At 52.2% G+C, this 15634-nt stretch overlaps 1 protein-coding gene and 1 long non-coding RNA gene across 2 annotated transcripts in view; both read right to left on the bottom strand.

The window, feature by feature from the left end:
* LOC119566329 overlaps positions 1-15431 on the bottom strand; it is a 47659-nt gene extending 32228 nt beyond the window's left edge. The window contains 14 exon segments of the mRNA XM_043548467.1: positions 7067-7119; positions 8137-8220; positions 8434-8528; positions 8531-8583; positions 8672-8861; positions 8955-9082; positions 11078-11175; positions 11262-11446; positions 12249-12392; positions 13601-13648; positions 13651-13758; positions 13761-14157; positions 14329-14450; positions 15185-15431. Of these exon segments, the coding sequence (XP_043404402.1) occupies positions 7067-7119; positions 8137-8220; positions 8434-8528; positions 8531-8583; positions 8672-8861; positions 8955-9082; positions 11078-11175; positions 11262-11446; positions 12249-12392; positions 13601-13648; positions 13651-13758; positions 13761-14157; positions 14329-14450; positions 15185-15371 (1892 nt within the window). The 5' untranslated portion in view covers positions 15372-15431.
* LOC122466356 lies at positions 6243-7072 on the bottom strand. Its single transcript, XR_006291784.1, has 2 exons — positions 6997-7072; positions 6243-6428 (listed from the first exon to the last, which is right to left on the bottom strand). It is a non-coding gene; the product is annotated as an uncharacterized LOC122466356 (long non-coding RNA).
* Positions 15432-15634: the final 203 nt, after the last annotated feature.

Genomic DNA, 15634 nt, shown 5'->3' with positions numbered 1-15634 from the left:
CTTCTGTGTCCCCACTAAAGCGGGTGAATTTGGCAGATTGCGTCCACAGTACCAAGGCTAGCATCAAATGTCAGAGCCGTGCCCCTACTGTGGGTAGCTATCCCACAGTTCCCACAGTCCCTGCCGCCCATTGGAATTCTCTGTTAAGCTCCCAGTTAAGCATGATGGGGCAAAAACATTCTGGCGGGTGTTTCTGGATGTGTGTCATCAGAAAGCTACGACAGACAATCGTTTCGCCCCTTTTTGGCATGCAGACGCCATACTGCTTTCAGCAGATGGTGCACTACTGCTCTCCTGCTACGATGAAACCACCTCTCCAACTCAACTCTGCTCGGCCATCGTGAACCGAGCAACACAGCTTCTGCCACCAACTCTGCTCTCCCGCTATTGCCACGCTTGCGAGCTTCTCCATGGACACAGACAGCACGGCATGTGGCGATTGGGAGATCATGGTGCTGTTGGGCCAGGTTCATGCTGTGGAACGCCGATTCTGGGCCCGGGAAACAAGCACAGACTGGTGGGACCGCATAGTGTTGCAGGTATGGGATGATTCCCAGTGGCTGCGAAACTTTCGTACGCGTAAGGCCACTTTCATGGCACTTTGTGACTTGCTGTCCCCTGCCCTGAAGCGCAAAGACACCAAAATGAGAGCAGCCCTCACAGTTGAGAAGCAAGTGGCCATAGCCCTGTGGAAGCTTGCAATGCCCGACAGCTACCGGTCAGTCGGGAATCAGTTTGGAGTGGGGAAATCTACTGTGGGCTGCTGTGCTGCAAGTAGCCAATGCAATCAATGACCAGTTGCTATCAAGGGGAGTGACTTTGGGGAAACGTGCAGACCATTGTGGATGGCTTTAATGCGCTGGGATTCCCTAAGTGCGGCAGGCAATAGACGGAACACATATCCCCATCTTCGCCCCGGAACACCAGGGCAGCCAGTACATAAACCGCAAGGGGTACTTTTCCATGGGCCTGCAAGCACTGGTGGATCACAAGGGACGTTTCACCGACATCAGCGTGGGATGACCTGGAAAGGTGCATGACGCTCGCATCTTCAGGAACTCTGGTCTGTTTGAACAGCTGCAGGAAGGAACTTACTTCCCAGACCAGAAAATTACTGTTGGGGATGTTGAAATGCCTATAGTTATCTTGGGGACCCAGACTACCCCTAAATGCCATGGCTCATGAAGCCGTACATAGGCACCCTGGACAGTAGTAAGGAGCAGTTCAACTCTAGGCTGAGCAAGTGCAGAAAGGCGGTAGAATGTGCATTTGGACGTTTGAAAGCACGCTGGTGCAGTTTCCTGACTTGGTTAGATCTCAGCACAACCAATATTCCAATTGTAATTGCTGCTTGTTGTGTGCTCCACAATATCTGTGAGAGTAAGGGGAAGACATTTATGGCGGGGTGGGAGGTTGAGGCAACTTGCCTGCTGACAAGTTTCACACAGCCAGACAACAGGGCGATTAGAAGAGCGCAGCAGGGCGCGCTGCACATCAGAGAAGCTTTGAAAGCCAGTTTCATGACTGGCCAGTGTACGCTGTGAGAGTTGTTGTTGTTTCTCTTAAAGTTACCTGCCCCCCCCCCATATATATATATGAAAGGAAATAAAGTCACAATTGTTTAAAAACCGTTCTGTATTAGTTGTTGCACAAAACATTGAGAGAAATCAGAAGCTAGAGGGGGGTATTGGGTTACGGGGGTGGACGAGGAGGAGGGAAGGACTAGTCCAGAAACCAAATCAAAATTTAGGATATGCCAGTTTTCTGCTGCTTGTGCAATCCTCTGGGGTTGACTGTGTTGGTCCCCGCAGCCCCCCCCCCCCCGCATGTTCTTGGGCGTCTGGGTGAGGAGGCTATCGAACTTGGGGAGGAGGGAGGGCGGTTATCCAGGGGCTGCAGCAGCAGTCTGTGGTCTTGCTGCCTTTCCATTAGATCCACATTAGATCCGCATTAGATCCACCATACAGCGGAGCATATCAGTTTGCTCCCCCATGAGCTTGACCATAGCATCCTGCCTGCTCTCATCGCCCACGTCCTTCCTCTCTTCATATTCATGTAACGCTTTACGCGACTCTGCAATTGTTTGCCTCCATGCATTCAACTGGGCCCTATCAATGCAGGAGGACTGCAAGAGCTCAGCAGTTATTGTCCCGAGTTCATTTTTTCCACCTTCTAATCTGGACCAGCCTCTGGGACAGAGTAGATAGGGGCCGCATTGAAACATTTGCGCCTGCTGCAGGAGAAGAAAAAGGGAGAGTAGTATTTTAAAAGATACAGTTTAGAGAACAAAGGGATGCTGTTTCTCAGTGAAACAGGCAATTCATAATACACAGCACATGTTCTTTCTGTACAAGGTCTCATTTTGCCTCTCATACTGAAGTGCCTGCCACTTTGGTGTGAGTAAGCCATCACATGCGCCGGCGGGCAACAGAATTCAGCTTGCAGCTCCTTGATTATATGTACGACATGTTCTGTGTCCCTGGAGTAGCCTCTTTCCGTCATGGCCGTGGAGAGTTTAATGTATGTATTTGCGTTCCTTTTTTGGAACATAGTTGAGCCAGAAGAGATTCTCCCCAACATGCAATGAGATCCAGTACCTCCCGTTCGGACCAAGCTGGAGCTCGTCTGTGAATCCGGGACTGCGTGGTCTCTTGAGATGGTGGACTGCATGGTCTCCTGTGATGGTGGACTGTGCTGATGGTGACCAAACAGGAAATTCAAAAGTTCCCGGGGCTTTTCCTGCCTACCTGGCTAGTGCATCGGAGTTCAGAGAGTTGTCCGGAGCGGTCACAAGGGAGCATTCTGGGATAGCTCCCAGAGGCTAATATTGTCAAATTGCGTCCACAGTACCTCTAACCCGGAACTGCGATCTCAGTTTTAGTGTGGCTACTCCACTTGCCAAGGGGAGTACAGAAATCGGAGTAAAGAGCCCTTTAAATCGAAAAAAGACTGGTTCGGTCGTGTGGATGGAAACCAGGTTTGTTTTGAGGTAACTCGCCTAATTCGGAAATAACCGCTTACTGTAGACCAGGCCCAAGTCTCCCTACTTCAGCAGGAGAAACATTTGGCCACTTTTCTATCTCACTCAGCACTTTTCCCCTAAGTGGAGAAGTTTCATCCTCTCCTGTCTAGTGTCTCTGCCCTGAAGTCAATGGAAGATTCCCATGGACTTTGAAGCAGGCCTTTTCTGTCAGGGGAAAATCATCCCTCACCTTCAGTGTCTGGAAGAAACCCCACGCAATGACATTTTATACACATTCAGAATTGGCCTTTCAGTAGGCTACTGAGGCCTCCCTTCTTCTTCACCCTGCCTTTAGAATTCGGGATGGCCAGGGTTTTCCGTTTAAAGATTTTAATAGGCAGCAGTAGCAGAAATACAGAACTTACTCCCTTTCCCTTGTGTCTGAAACTTGTTCTTCTGCTGCCACCTATTGTTTTGGCTCCAGGGTAGTTCGGTTAGCTAAGGCTTCCCTCTCCATCACTGCAGTCCTGGAAAGCACACTGCCCACCCCCACCACTGCCATCAGCCACTATTGACCCCCAGTTTTGCATCATTTAAATACACCATTGGGTTTTGGAGGAAACAGCTTATTGCTATGTTCTATCCTGGCACAGATCAGTGCTGGCAATCCTGATTCAAACATTGTAGCTTGCACCACTCCCTGTGGATTGTTTCTGGTACCCTAAGGCAATTATATGTCTTACTTCTGTGCCAAGATGATACCAAGTCTTTCATGTGCAAGATGTGACAATGCAATCAGCAAAGACAGTCATTTAGCTGGTAGAAAGAAAGTCACAGGCACCCATCCAGCTGCATGCAACTTGTATCTCCAGTGTTGCGTTATTGCTTATAGTTGGCTGTCCGCTGCCATTGTTGAGCTTTCAGGGAACCCCGTCTCTCTTCTGTCACAGACTTTAAGGTCGGAAGGGACCATCATGGACATGTAGTCTGACCTCCTGCGCATTACAGGCTACAGAACCTCACCCACCCACTCCTGCAATACACCCATGACCTCTGTCTGAGTTAGTGATATCCTCAAATAATGATATAAAGACAAAACTAAACAGAATCCCCACATTTACATTAGTTTAAACTGCAAGTGACCCGTGCCCTGTGCTGGAGAGGACGGCAAACCCCCAGCCACAGGGTCTCTGACATGGGGGAAATTCCTTCCCATTCCCCAAAATGGTGATCAGTGAGGACCCTGAACATGTGGGCAAGACCCACCAGCTAGATACTTGGGAAAGAATTCTTTCCCCAAGGTAACTCAGAGCCCTCCCCATCTAGTGTCCTGTAACCAGCCATTGGAGATATTTGCAGCTAGCGGTCACAGATCAGCCATGTGCCATTGTAGGCAGTCTCATCCTACCATCCCCTCCATAAACTTATGAAGCTCAGTCTTGAAGCCAGTTTTGCTTTTTGCCCCCCAACACTCTGCTCCCTTTGAAAAGGTTGCTCCAGAACCTCACTCCTCTGATGGAGAGAAACTTTTGTCTAATCTAAAGCCTAAACTTGTTTATGGCCAGTTTATATCCATTTGTTCTTGTGTGCACGTTGGTGCTTATGTTAATTCCTCTGTGATAGTTTATCCCTCTGATGCATTAGAGAGAACATCAACTCTCTCTCTCCCCTCAGCCTTCTTTTGGTTAGGCTAAATAAAAGTATTTCTGTCTCCTCTCATAAGTGAGGTTATCCATTTCTCTGGACATCCTAGTAGCCCTTCTCCATATCTGGTCCAGTTTGATTCATCTTACACATGGGGAGACCAGAATTGCATACAGTATTCCAGATGAGGTCTCACCAGTGCCTTGTATAATGGTACTAGCACTTCCCGGGCTCTACTGGAAATACCTCACCTGAGTATCCCATGACTGGGTTAGCCTTGTTCCCAGCTGCATCAGAGTCATCCTATGATCAAGCAATACACCCAAGTCTTTCTCCTTCTCTGTTTGCCTCTAGCAGATAAGTGCCCAGCTTTCAGCAATAATTCTCATTGTTAGTCCTCAAGTACATGACTTAAGCACAGAAGCAAAGGCTTTTACAACTACAGCATGATTTTTATACTACTTTGAATTTTAGCAAATGGCAAATTCATGGCCTTGTGCCTTGAAGCCACCAGGCTTCCGTTCATTATTGTGCCAAGCCATCACAGAATGCTTTTTGCAGAGAGTAACAAAGCATGATCCCTGCTGCCATCCTCTTACAGTCCAAGACTCTGACCTTGCAACACTCCATTTTGGGATGCAGGAGTACACAGGTGCACCCAGTCAGGCAGAGCAGGACTCAAACCCAGTCTCCTAGATCTCAGGCGAGTGCCCATGCATTTCTAGGATACACATGTCTTTCTGCTTTTTCCATGAAGAGTTTTGAGGCATTGGTTTTGCCTACTGCAGAATGAACGTTGACATTTAATGAACAGTTTGTGTTGCTTGGCCAGCCCTCAGCATGTGCTTAACTCCATGCATGCGTGAAGTCCCATGAAGTCATTACCACATGCACATTAAGTGTCTGCAGGATCCAGTCCCACAGTAGGCTACCCTAGAAGATGCTCATAGAGGGGCTAGAACAGTCACACCACGTTAGTGTGACAGTCCCTGTGGGTTCTACAGTAGGTGGAGGATGTTGACATGGTAGGAGCAGTGGGAGAGAAGATTTTAGCTGTTGGAAGGGGATTTGGAGAGGAGCTGGAGGGCTGTAGTTTCCCAGGTGAGATAGAAGGAAACTAATGCAAATGGAGAAGGGTAGATTGCTGTGAGACAGAGGTGAGTGTGTAGATGTAGCCAAGGTAGCTTTAGTCTAGCCAGATCAAGCAGTTAGAGCAACAGCAGCACAGCTACCCACTGGAGCCGACCCAGAGTCCCAGCTATCTTGTATAGTCCATGCTTCCACTACTGTTATTTCAACTAGCTTGATGAAAGCTAGCTCATTGAGGTCTGTGTGTGCGCACTACAGCCACACTTTGGAGTGCCCCATAGATATAGCTTAAGGGTCAAGAAGCAGGAGATAGCAGTTATGGGGGAGATCCCAGCTGTAAGGCAGGATGCTTAAGGTCTTGAGCATCAGGTTTCCAGTCACTAACACAATGGGGAATCTTCACCACCTCCTGTAAGCTGGTGTCTATCCCTGCAGAGAGGTCTGTTCTGCTGCTGACGGGAAGAGCTACAAGGCCAGTAGTAGACGCCTGGCCTCAACAACTGCTGTTCCCTCCCCCAGAGGGACACATGCTACCACAAGACATTAGTGCAGTCCAGACATTTTATTTCTGCTCCCCCTCCCTTATTTTACAGTCATCTGCCATGGAAGATTTGGGACCTTGTCATCCAGCTGCTTCTCCTATGGAGTAGTGTCACAGTAACAAGAGAAACCACAGCCACCAATGAAAGCATGGCCAGAAGCACCAGGGTCAGGTCCAGTCTGGAGACAGGGTCTGGAGGAGGAAGAGGAGGAGAGGTTAAGACAATCCTGATTTCTGTAGGGTCTAAAGTGTGGAGATGACACCTAGACTTCCCTGCCCCAGTGGTGCTCCCCCTACCGCTTAGGCCAGCCTTCATCAGAAAGATACTTGAATTGTCAACTCACTTTTAGACTGTGAGCCAGCACCACCATCCCATTGATTGCCTTCTATTGAAGGCTGAGGCAATGCTAGCCCCAGTGCATTGAGTGCCACAGAGGCTCAGGGCATACAAGTCACCATTGAGGTGCCATAGTGTCCCCCCCCCGCCCCCCCAAGTTTGCTGGGTTTTGAGACATCCTATGAATGTCCAAAGGATAAGGAAATAACCCAACATTGGCCCACTCATAGGAAGCACTCACAGGTGTGGTGTCAGCCAGCATTAGCTTACATATGGATCATCAAGGAGTGACTTCTGCATGTAGCCCCCTCCCCGCCCCGCATGAACATTTACATTAGAATCCCCTGGACAGCATTGACTTGCTGTATTCCAGGTACTGTGCAAGATGCCAGTTGTCCTACTCAGGTTTAACAGAAAACTCACCCTTGTTCTCATAGAGTGCTCTCTCCACGGCTCAGGGCTCTGCTGGAAGCACAGGGCCAGGAGAGCTCACCAGGTCCTGGGGCTCTCCTGTCCCATTGTTGATATCCAGGAACCGGCGGCCTCCTGGGAGATGGAATGGAGAGTTAGGGAGCTGTCTGTCCAGTGCACTACAACCAGAGGGCCCATCATGATGAAATGCAGTCACCATGGACTCAACCATGAGCCCTTACAGGCCTCCTGACAGGTTTGTTACCAGGTATTAGATCTTCCTGAATTGCTTATTTGAAGTGTGGGAGAAGTTGGGAAGAAAGGCCATTTCATCAGGAGCAGCAGACACTCCACACTCCAGAGGCAATTTCTAGTATTGTCTCCTACATAGGGCAATTGTAGGAGATTAGGCCATTTACCTCTTCGTGTTAGCCCATCATACCCCAGCTAGCGCTACAGTACATGGTACAGGTACATAACGAGCTGGGCTGAACGCCTTGCAGTCAGTGTATAGCACAGGGCTGGGCAAACTTTTTGGCCTGAGGGCCACATTAGCACTGTAAAACTATATGGAGGGCCAGGTAGGGAAGGCTGTGCCTCCCCAAAGAGCCTGGCTCCCTCCCACTTCCTGCCCCCTGACTGCCCACCTCAGAAACCCCCTCTGCCCCCCCAACTCCTTGTCTCCTGACTGCCCCCTCCCAGGACCCCTGCCCCTAACTGCGCCCTGGGACCACACCCCTATCCAACCCCCCGCTCCCTGACAGCCCCCGCTGGACTCCAACGACTATCCAATGCCCTGACTGCCCCCCTGAACCTCTGCCCAATCCAACCAGCCCCTGTCCCGACTGCCCCTGGGACCCTCTGCCCCTTATCCAAGGCCAACCCCCTTATGATGCTGCTCAGAGCAGCAGGAGCTCACAGCCCTGCCGGAGTAGAGTGCTGGACGGCACAGGAGGGCTGGGGGCTAGCCTCCCGGCCGGGAACTCAGGGGCCGGGCAGGATGGTCCTGTGGGCGGTAGTTTGCCCTCCTCCAATATAGCAGGACAGGCAGATCTCTGTTCACTATGAGTCCTCTGGTATTTGGGATGGCAGCTTGTAGAAACCACATGGGTTTCAGACCACTGGGGCCCAGATGGAGCCACTCCGACTTACTGTAGCAGCTCCTGATGGGCACATGGTCCTGCAGGGCTCCAGCCGGGAGGGGTAGCAAGCTGAGGCGCTACAGTAAATGTACACCTAAAATCCACACAAGTGAGAATGGAGTTAGTGAGTGACTGGCCAGTGCTGGTAGGAGCCAGGAAGTAGATCCACAGCTATCAGTTTGGTTCTGCATGTGCAGCGCCTCAGCAGAGACAATGTGAAGGTCAGGACCTGACTGAAATAGGAGCTCCTGCCCCTGCACTCCGACTTCCCCCTCCTCACCCGCTTTATATGTGGGCCCCTTCTCACCTCTCCCTCAAGCGCCACCTGGGAGGCGGAGTCCACAAAGGCAAAGGTGGAGAGGACGAAGCGCTGGTGGTGAGTCGGGAAGGGCAGCTCAGTAAGGCAGGGCCCACGGGCACAAGCTGGGTTCTGTAGTTGTCTCCCAGGAACGGGCACCTGGGAGCAAGACATGAGAGAAGGGTGGACCAAGGAAACCGCCTTCCTCCTCCCCAAGCCATGCTCCCCCTCCATCCCAGCCACTCACCCGTCCACCAGGATGGGCCACTGCGGCTGCTGCAGGGGGTTAGCACTTGGGGTGGCCCAGCACTGGTGTAGAACCAGAACCAGGGACGGGTCTGTTCTGTGCAGGATGCGAACCTCCATGTAGAGAGGGTCCCTGAGCACCTTCACCACAGGGTAGTCTCTGTCTGTGAGATAGGATCTGTAGCTCAGGTCTGTGGGGGAGAGGGCAGGAGGAGAGCAGAGCTGAGACACCTGTGGTCCTTCAGGGGGATGGGATCTCCGTGCTGGAGTGAGGGGTCACCTACCTGTGGCGATGCGCAACTCAAGCCGGAGGGGTCCTGCCTGGGTGACTGGAGCAGGTGTGGGGGGCAAGAAGACCTCGACCTGGACTGGCAGAAAGTCACTGGCATTGTAGATGCAGCGAGCATGGAGGCTGCACAGGAGAGAGCAGAGGGAGGAGACAGGGGCTGATGCTCTGTGAATTCAGATTGAGGCCATGTGGTTTCTGGCAGTGACCTTATTAGTGCTTGAGACAAGCAGGGTCAGGCCCTATCAGTACTTGGATGGCAGACATCCAAGGATGCTAGTGTATCAACCCTTTTAGCAACTCAGATGTTCTTCCCTCTAACTCAGGGACTCAGCAGGAGTGTCCGAGCACGGCCACATGGGGGCCTTCTCAGACAGGCTAGAAGCACCTGCTTACTTGTAGTCACATCTCTCTTGGCAGCATTCTCAAGTTTGCCACCAACTTATCCAAGCTTTCTTTCTACCAACCCTGTAGTGAGTTATCAGTCCCTCCGGGTGGCCCCACGGAGGCCTTCTCAGGTCAGGCTGGCTGTGCCTACTTGTCATCATTGGAGATCACATAGCAAGTGGCATTTACAATCATAAGATTAGGATTGGAAGTGACCTCAGGTGGTCAGCTAGTCCAACCCCCTGCTCAAAGCAGGGCCAACCCCAACTAAATCATCCCAGCCAGGGCTTGGTCAAGCCAGGTGGCAGAATCTCCATCCTTAGAGGTTCTGCCACCTCCCTAGGTAACCCATTCCAGTGCTTCACCACATGTGGTGTAGTCCCATCCCCAATAGCCAACCTAGACCTCCCCACTGCAGCTTGAGACCATTGCTCCTTGTTCGGTCATCTGCCACCACCGAGAACAGCTGAGCTCCATTCTCCTTGGAACCCCTTCAGGTAGTTGAAGGCTGCTATCAAATCCCCCCTCACTCATCTCTTCATTTTTGTTGCCCTCTGCTGGGCTCTCCAATTTTTCCACATCCTTTCTGTTGGGGGGGCCCAAAACTGGACACAGTATTCCAGATGGGCCTCACCAGTGCTGGATAGAGAGGAATCACTTCCCTCCATCTGCTGGCAATGCTCCTACTAATGCAGCCCAACATACCAGTAGCTTTCTTGGCAACAAGGGCCCACTATTGATTTCATAGCCAGCTTCTCGTTCACTCTAATCCCCAGGACCTTGTCTGTAGAACTGCTGCTTAGCCAGTCGGTCCCCAGCCTGTACCAGTAAATGGGATTCTTCCCTCCTAAGTGCAGACTCTGCACTTGTCCTTATTGAACCTCAGATTTCTTTTAGCCCAATTTTCAATTTTCTAGGTCACTCTGGACCCTACCTACCTCTCCCCCAATTTAGTGTCATCCATTAACTTGCTGAGGGTGTAAGCCATCCCATCATCCAGATCATTAATGATGATGAACAAAACCAGCCCCAGGACTGACCCCTGGGCATGCTGCTTGATACCAGCTGCCAACTAGACAGAGCTATTGATCACTACCGGTTGAGCTTGATGACCTAGCCAGCTTTCGACCCACCTTATAGTCCATACTTTTTTAACTTGCTGTCAAGAATACGGTGGGATACTGTGTCAAACTTTGTTAGAGTCAAGGTATATCACGTCCACCACTTTCCCCATATGCGCAGAGCCAGTTCTAGTCATAGAAAGCAATCAGGTTGGTCAGGCATGACTTGCCCTTGGTGAATGCAACTTGGAGGAGAGGAAGGTGATCAGGACCAGCCAAGTGCTTCAGAACGGATTTGACCTGCTGCAGGATTTTTCTAGGGACTGAGGTGAGGCTGACCAATGTTGGCATTTGATCAGACAATGTAAAACCCTGACTCTTGGACAGTCAGCTGCACAGCGTGTCCTTCCCTTCACAAAGCAAGATTTTGCCCCATGCCCCATTAGGGATCAGGTGCATTGCCCCACACTCAAAAAAGGGGATGTCTGTGACTGCAGGGAATCCATACCTGAGAACATCCCCCAAGTCCTTCGGTGGTCAGGAGAGGCTGCTGAAAAATTGATGGATCAGATCTTTGCCAGGGGAAAGTATCTGGCCTCACGCTTCCACTGTGGAAGGGCTGAAGCCTGCTCACCATCACTTCCTTGCTAGTCAATAGAGCAGGCCAACTTACATGAAGGTGCTGTCCCGGGTGATGGAGCCGTCTGGCCCAGTCCGGATGTCGATGCCAGAGATCAGCTGGTTCTCATAGATCAGTTTGTCATGGATCACCTGGAAGAGTGGAGACATGGGGCAGGTTAGTCCCCCAAGCCCCTGAGCAGAGCACTCACCCTGGCTTCCCGTGGGTGTCCCCTCACCTGGACTGTGGTGCCGCACTGCATGAGGGGGAAGCGGAAGATCACAAAAGCCTCAGTCATCCTGATGGGGTCACACCCTGCCTGGGCATAGGCTAGCCGGACACTCTCCAGGATGATGGGGTGATCAGACATGTCCCTGGAGACCACCAGAACAAAGTGACCATCCAGGAGGCACTGAACAGTGACTGCAACACAAAGGAGCAGGATTCAGTATAGATGTTCCTGGTAGAGGAATTGGGCAAGAGTTCCATGCCACACTCTGGATGATAGACTGGAATCAAGTCACCCCTTAACCTTCTCTCTGTCTAAAGAGGCAGAACTTGGTCACTACAAGGCCTGTTTTCTAATATTTCTCATGGCTCTTCTCCAATCTAAGTATTTAAATAAGGTGTAGATCTGAGAGCGAGGGTAGTTAACCCTTGGAATGGTTTGCCCAGGGTCACTGATAAGGCAAGACTGGATGTCTACTAAGAGATCTGCTTGAGGAATTATTTCAGGGAAAGTCTATAGCTTGTGTGATACAGGAAATCAGACTAATGATCACAATGGTCCCTTCTGGCTTTGGAATCTATCAAGTGAAGCCCCATGGGGGTAAGTGGGTTTGTCTGACACAGCATGATTGCAGCTCAGGTTGTGCAGGAACGAGACACAAGCCGGCAGAGTTATCCTTCGATCTGATGATGGAGCACCAGCCTGTACGGTCTGATGGTTCTTCCTCTGCCACCACACATTTGGTGTTGGCTCTCAAGATCTGCCAGGCACTGGGCAACTGAGGAGAGACCGTGATGTAGGAAGGAATCCCTTTGCACACAAACTGATGCCAGCTGCAGCCTAGGGTGAGAGTTACAAAGACATTGCATCCAAGTCTAGTTCACCATGCTAGTAGGTGGTGACCAAACTCATCTGAGAAGTACGGTGTGTCACCAAGCTTCCCAGGACGGAGATGGCAAAAGGCTCCATAAGCTGACATGAGGGCAGGTCTCCTACCTGTGTTGCCATAGTAGCAGGGAGTAGTGAGGTCAGTCTCATCATAACAGCAGCCAGCCTGGAAGCAAGCAGCTTGGCCTGGGGCATCCGCACAGGGCATCTTCCCAGCCACCACACGGCACTGCTCCTCTGTGAGATGGGCCCCTAGAACAGCAGGGTGTGGATTAAGGAGAGCTAGAGATCCTCTGAAGGGATCACAAGAGACCCTTCCCCAGAGATTTTTAAGATCCGTAGTGACCTCTGGACAAGTGGCTGACCTCAACACCAGTCCAACCCTCCTCCCCTTCCCCAAAGGGCTGCAAGAGCTCCCACAGTGGTCCTCCATCCCAGCTCACCCTGCCCCCCACAGCCATAACCTCAAACCACATACCACCTCAGACAGCATTGTGCTCAGATCCCCACCCCTGTCCTCCAGTGTAGCATGTTGCCCTTCTTTGCATTAAGCCAGATACCAGGCTTAACATTTCACTTGGAAATTCAGGCTCCTGATCTGCTGCTGTGTCAGAGGAGAGCCCCCACCCACACCCTACAGCCCCCTCAACACAGCCAGCAGCGTGGTCAACTCCAATTTATCAGTTAGCAGTTCCGGGGTGGGTTTTTCTAGCCATCTCATGAAATGGTGAGCAGACGCCTACTCTATGAATTTTTCCTTTATTAAAGTCACCATCTCCCTTTACTGATGATGGGGCAGACGCTAGCAGGATGGCCACCATTTCCCCATAGCCAATCAGAGGAAAGTGCCCCTCGTAAACATGGCTGCGAATTTCTTTCATGAGACTGAAGCTGTACCTAGAGGCAAAGTGGCTGCCACTCTGGTTTAGGGGAAGGGCTAGACAGGACACTAAGAGTGCTGAGGGACTAAGAGCTGTGGAGAGCCTGTGCGAGACACAGGGGGGAAGGAGACAGATTGCAAGCAGATGTGGGGTGACATATGAAGGGATACAACATCAGATCCCAAACCCTGGGATACTGGAGGAACAGGGGAAACCCCTCTGAGCAGCCAATGGAAGGACACATTGGTGCATGTGTGACTGGATTTTGTACCAAAGAAGCTCACAGACTTGGAAGCAAGTGCCTTCCCTAAAGCTTTGAAAAAACCAGAAGGCAAATAGCCACCCCTTCCCCTTCAATAAACTGGCGGGGGGGGAACAGCATGATTTCTAAACGAATCTCATTTTTGATCATGGCTTACAACACTGTCAACACCAGCTCTAACATGCAGCAACATGCAAGAGACAAGGTTCAGCTCCTCTGAAGACCACCACAGGAGTCAGAAGTGACCATGAAACCTTCCATTAGAGGGAACCCACATGCACTCAAACCAGTTAGAGGTCACAGACACCCCTACACACCTATGTTGCTTGGTGGAGGATATATTTGGGGCACCGGGCGCACCAGGCCGGCTGCGGCTGGGGCACCGGGCGCACCAGGCCCGGCTGCGGCTGGGGCACCGGGCGCACCAGGCCCGGCTGCGGCTGGGGCACCGGGCGCACCAGGCCCGGCTGCGGCTGGGCACCGGGCGCACCAGGCCCGGCTGCGGCTGGGGCACCGGGCGCACCAGGCCCGGCTGCGGCTGGGGCACCGGGCGCACCAGGCCCGGCTGCGGCTGGGGCACCGGGCGCACCAGGCCCGGCTGCGGCTGGGGCACCGGGCGCACCAGGCCCGGCTGCGGCTGGGGCACCGGGCGCACCAGGCCCGGCTGCGGCTGGGGCACCGGGCGCACCAGGCCCGGCTGCGGCTGGGGCACCGGGCGCACCAGGCCCGGCTGCGGTACGTAGCGCATGGTCTCCTCTGGGGTTAAGTCACGTTCAGTGGGCTTGGGGCAGGTCATGTTCACATCATAGGTGGCAGCGATGGCCCTGGTGCTCAGCAGTTCCTCCACTCGCACCTGCAGGTGGTTACGGCCATCCTGCAATAAAGAGACACCAGTCAGTATGTATTGTGGCCTAACAGACTCTCTGTAGGCGCTAAGCACAGTGCCCCCCAGCTGCACAGGCTGCTGTGACTGCAGGTATGGATCCATCTCCAGCTTCTGTTGTTGCTCAGGTACACTGGGGTGAGGCGTGCCAACCCCCCTCACCTTCTTCTGGACATGACAGCCATTGTAGCCAGCCGAGAAGATCATCGCTCCTTGCTCGCCAGATGTGACCCAATGGAGACAGATGGAGCAGTTGGTAACTTCGAAGGGTGTCCCAAACTCATCTGTGGAGAGAGTCATACAGGTCGTGGGTAAGGAAGAGTTAAAGCCCTTGATGAAGCTTAGCCAAGTAGCCATGTTTGGAACAGTGACTGTGGTTTGTCACATCCTTCGGTTTAGTGGAGTTTAGCATGGTGGGAAGCAGCTCTAAAGGTACAGGACGGCCCTCATTTACCAAGTCTGACCTAGAGCCACGAGTGCTGAGAGTGGCCGAGCCAGGCCAGGCCATCCCATCCGACCCCATGCTTGGGCATGACAACAGGGAGGTGATCGCCCACAGAGGCCACAGGATCCAGGTGTCTGGAGCTCAAAGGGCCGAGTTACACCCGAGCTTGGGATACCCAGCCACATTTTGGTATGTCCTTTTACAGTCTCCCCCCCAGCAGGGTTCCCTCTTTACCCTCTGCTATTTTGTGGGTCACGATCAGCAGGCTGTTGTGAGGAAAGACTTCGCTACCTGGATTCAATGGTTAGGGCTAACTCCAGTCTTTTCTCCAGGGGACAGAAGCCACAGACTCTCACTTCAGGAGACCAGGGTACTCAAGATTTGAGGATAATAGCCAGGCCACCAAGAAGCACTAGAGTAGAACCTTCTTGTTCCCTTCCTAAAGCTCTCATTACATACTGTAGAAGTAAGAGGTTTCCACAGGAGACCCATAAAACCCTCCTGCATGTCTAAGAGGGCAGACGAGCAGGAGGCTTCTTAGCTTTCTTATGAAGCAGCCAGGCAGCTACTTACCCACAACTTTGAAGCGGACGGTGTGGCCCTGGCTGGGAAAGACCAGCAGCTGCATCCCATAGTCTCCACAGTCATACTCATGTTGCAAGACAGAGAAACTGACCCTGTGGAAGTCCCCCTGCCCAAGGGCTATTCTTAGGGACCAGAGCAGCACTAAGCCCACAAAATACCTACAGCCCAGCCCCATGGCTGAAGATGCTAAGAAAGAAGCCCTGTCTAGCAGCCACTTCTCATACGGGGGGGAAGCTGTGGGACCGGGGCTTTGTAGGGTGAGTGGTGGGGTGGGGGCGGGGTGTGAATCAGATGAGCAGAGAGGCAACACCTGGGGAGCTGCCTGCTGCTGGGGAGGGCCGGGTGAAAAGTGCAAAGCTCAGGGTGAAAGGGAACATAACCATCGAAGCCTTCAGCCCTAAGACCCCCCTCCCATTGAATCCTCCTGTTATGCTACCT

The sequence above is a fragment of the Chelonia mydas genome, chromosome 6, assembly GCF_015237465.2.
Source record: "Chelonia mydas isolate rCheMyd1 chromosome 6, rCheMyd1.pri.v2, whole genome shotgun sequence".
Classification (NCBI taxonomy): Eukaryota; Metazoa; Chordata; order Testudines; family Cheloniidae; genus Chelonia; species Chelonia mydas.
Note: the sequence above shows the minus strand (reverse complement) of the source record. Positions and strands in the feature narration are given on the sequence as shown.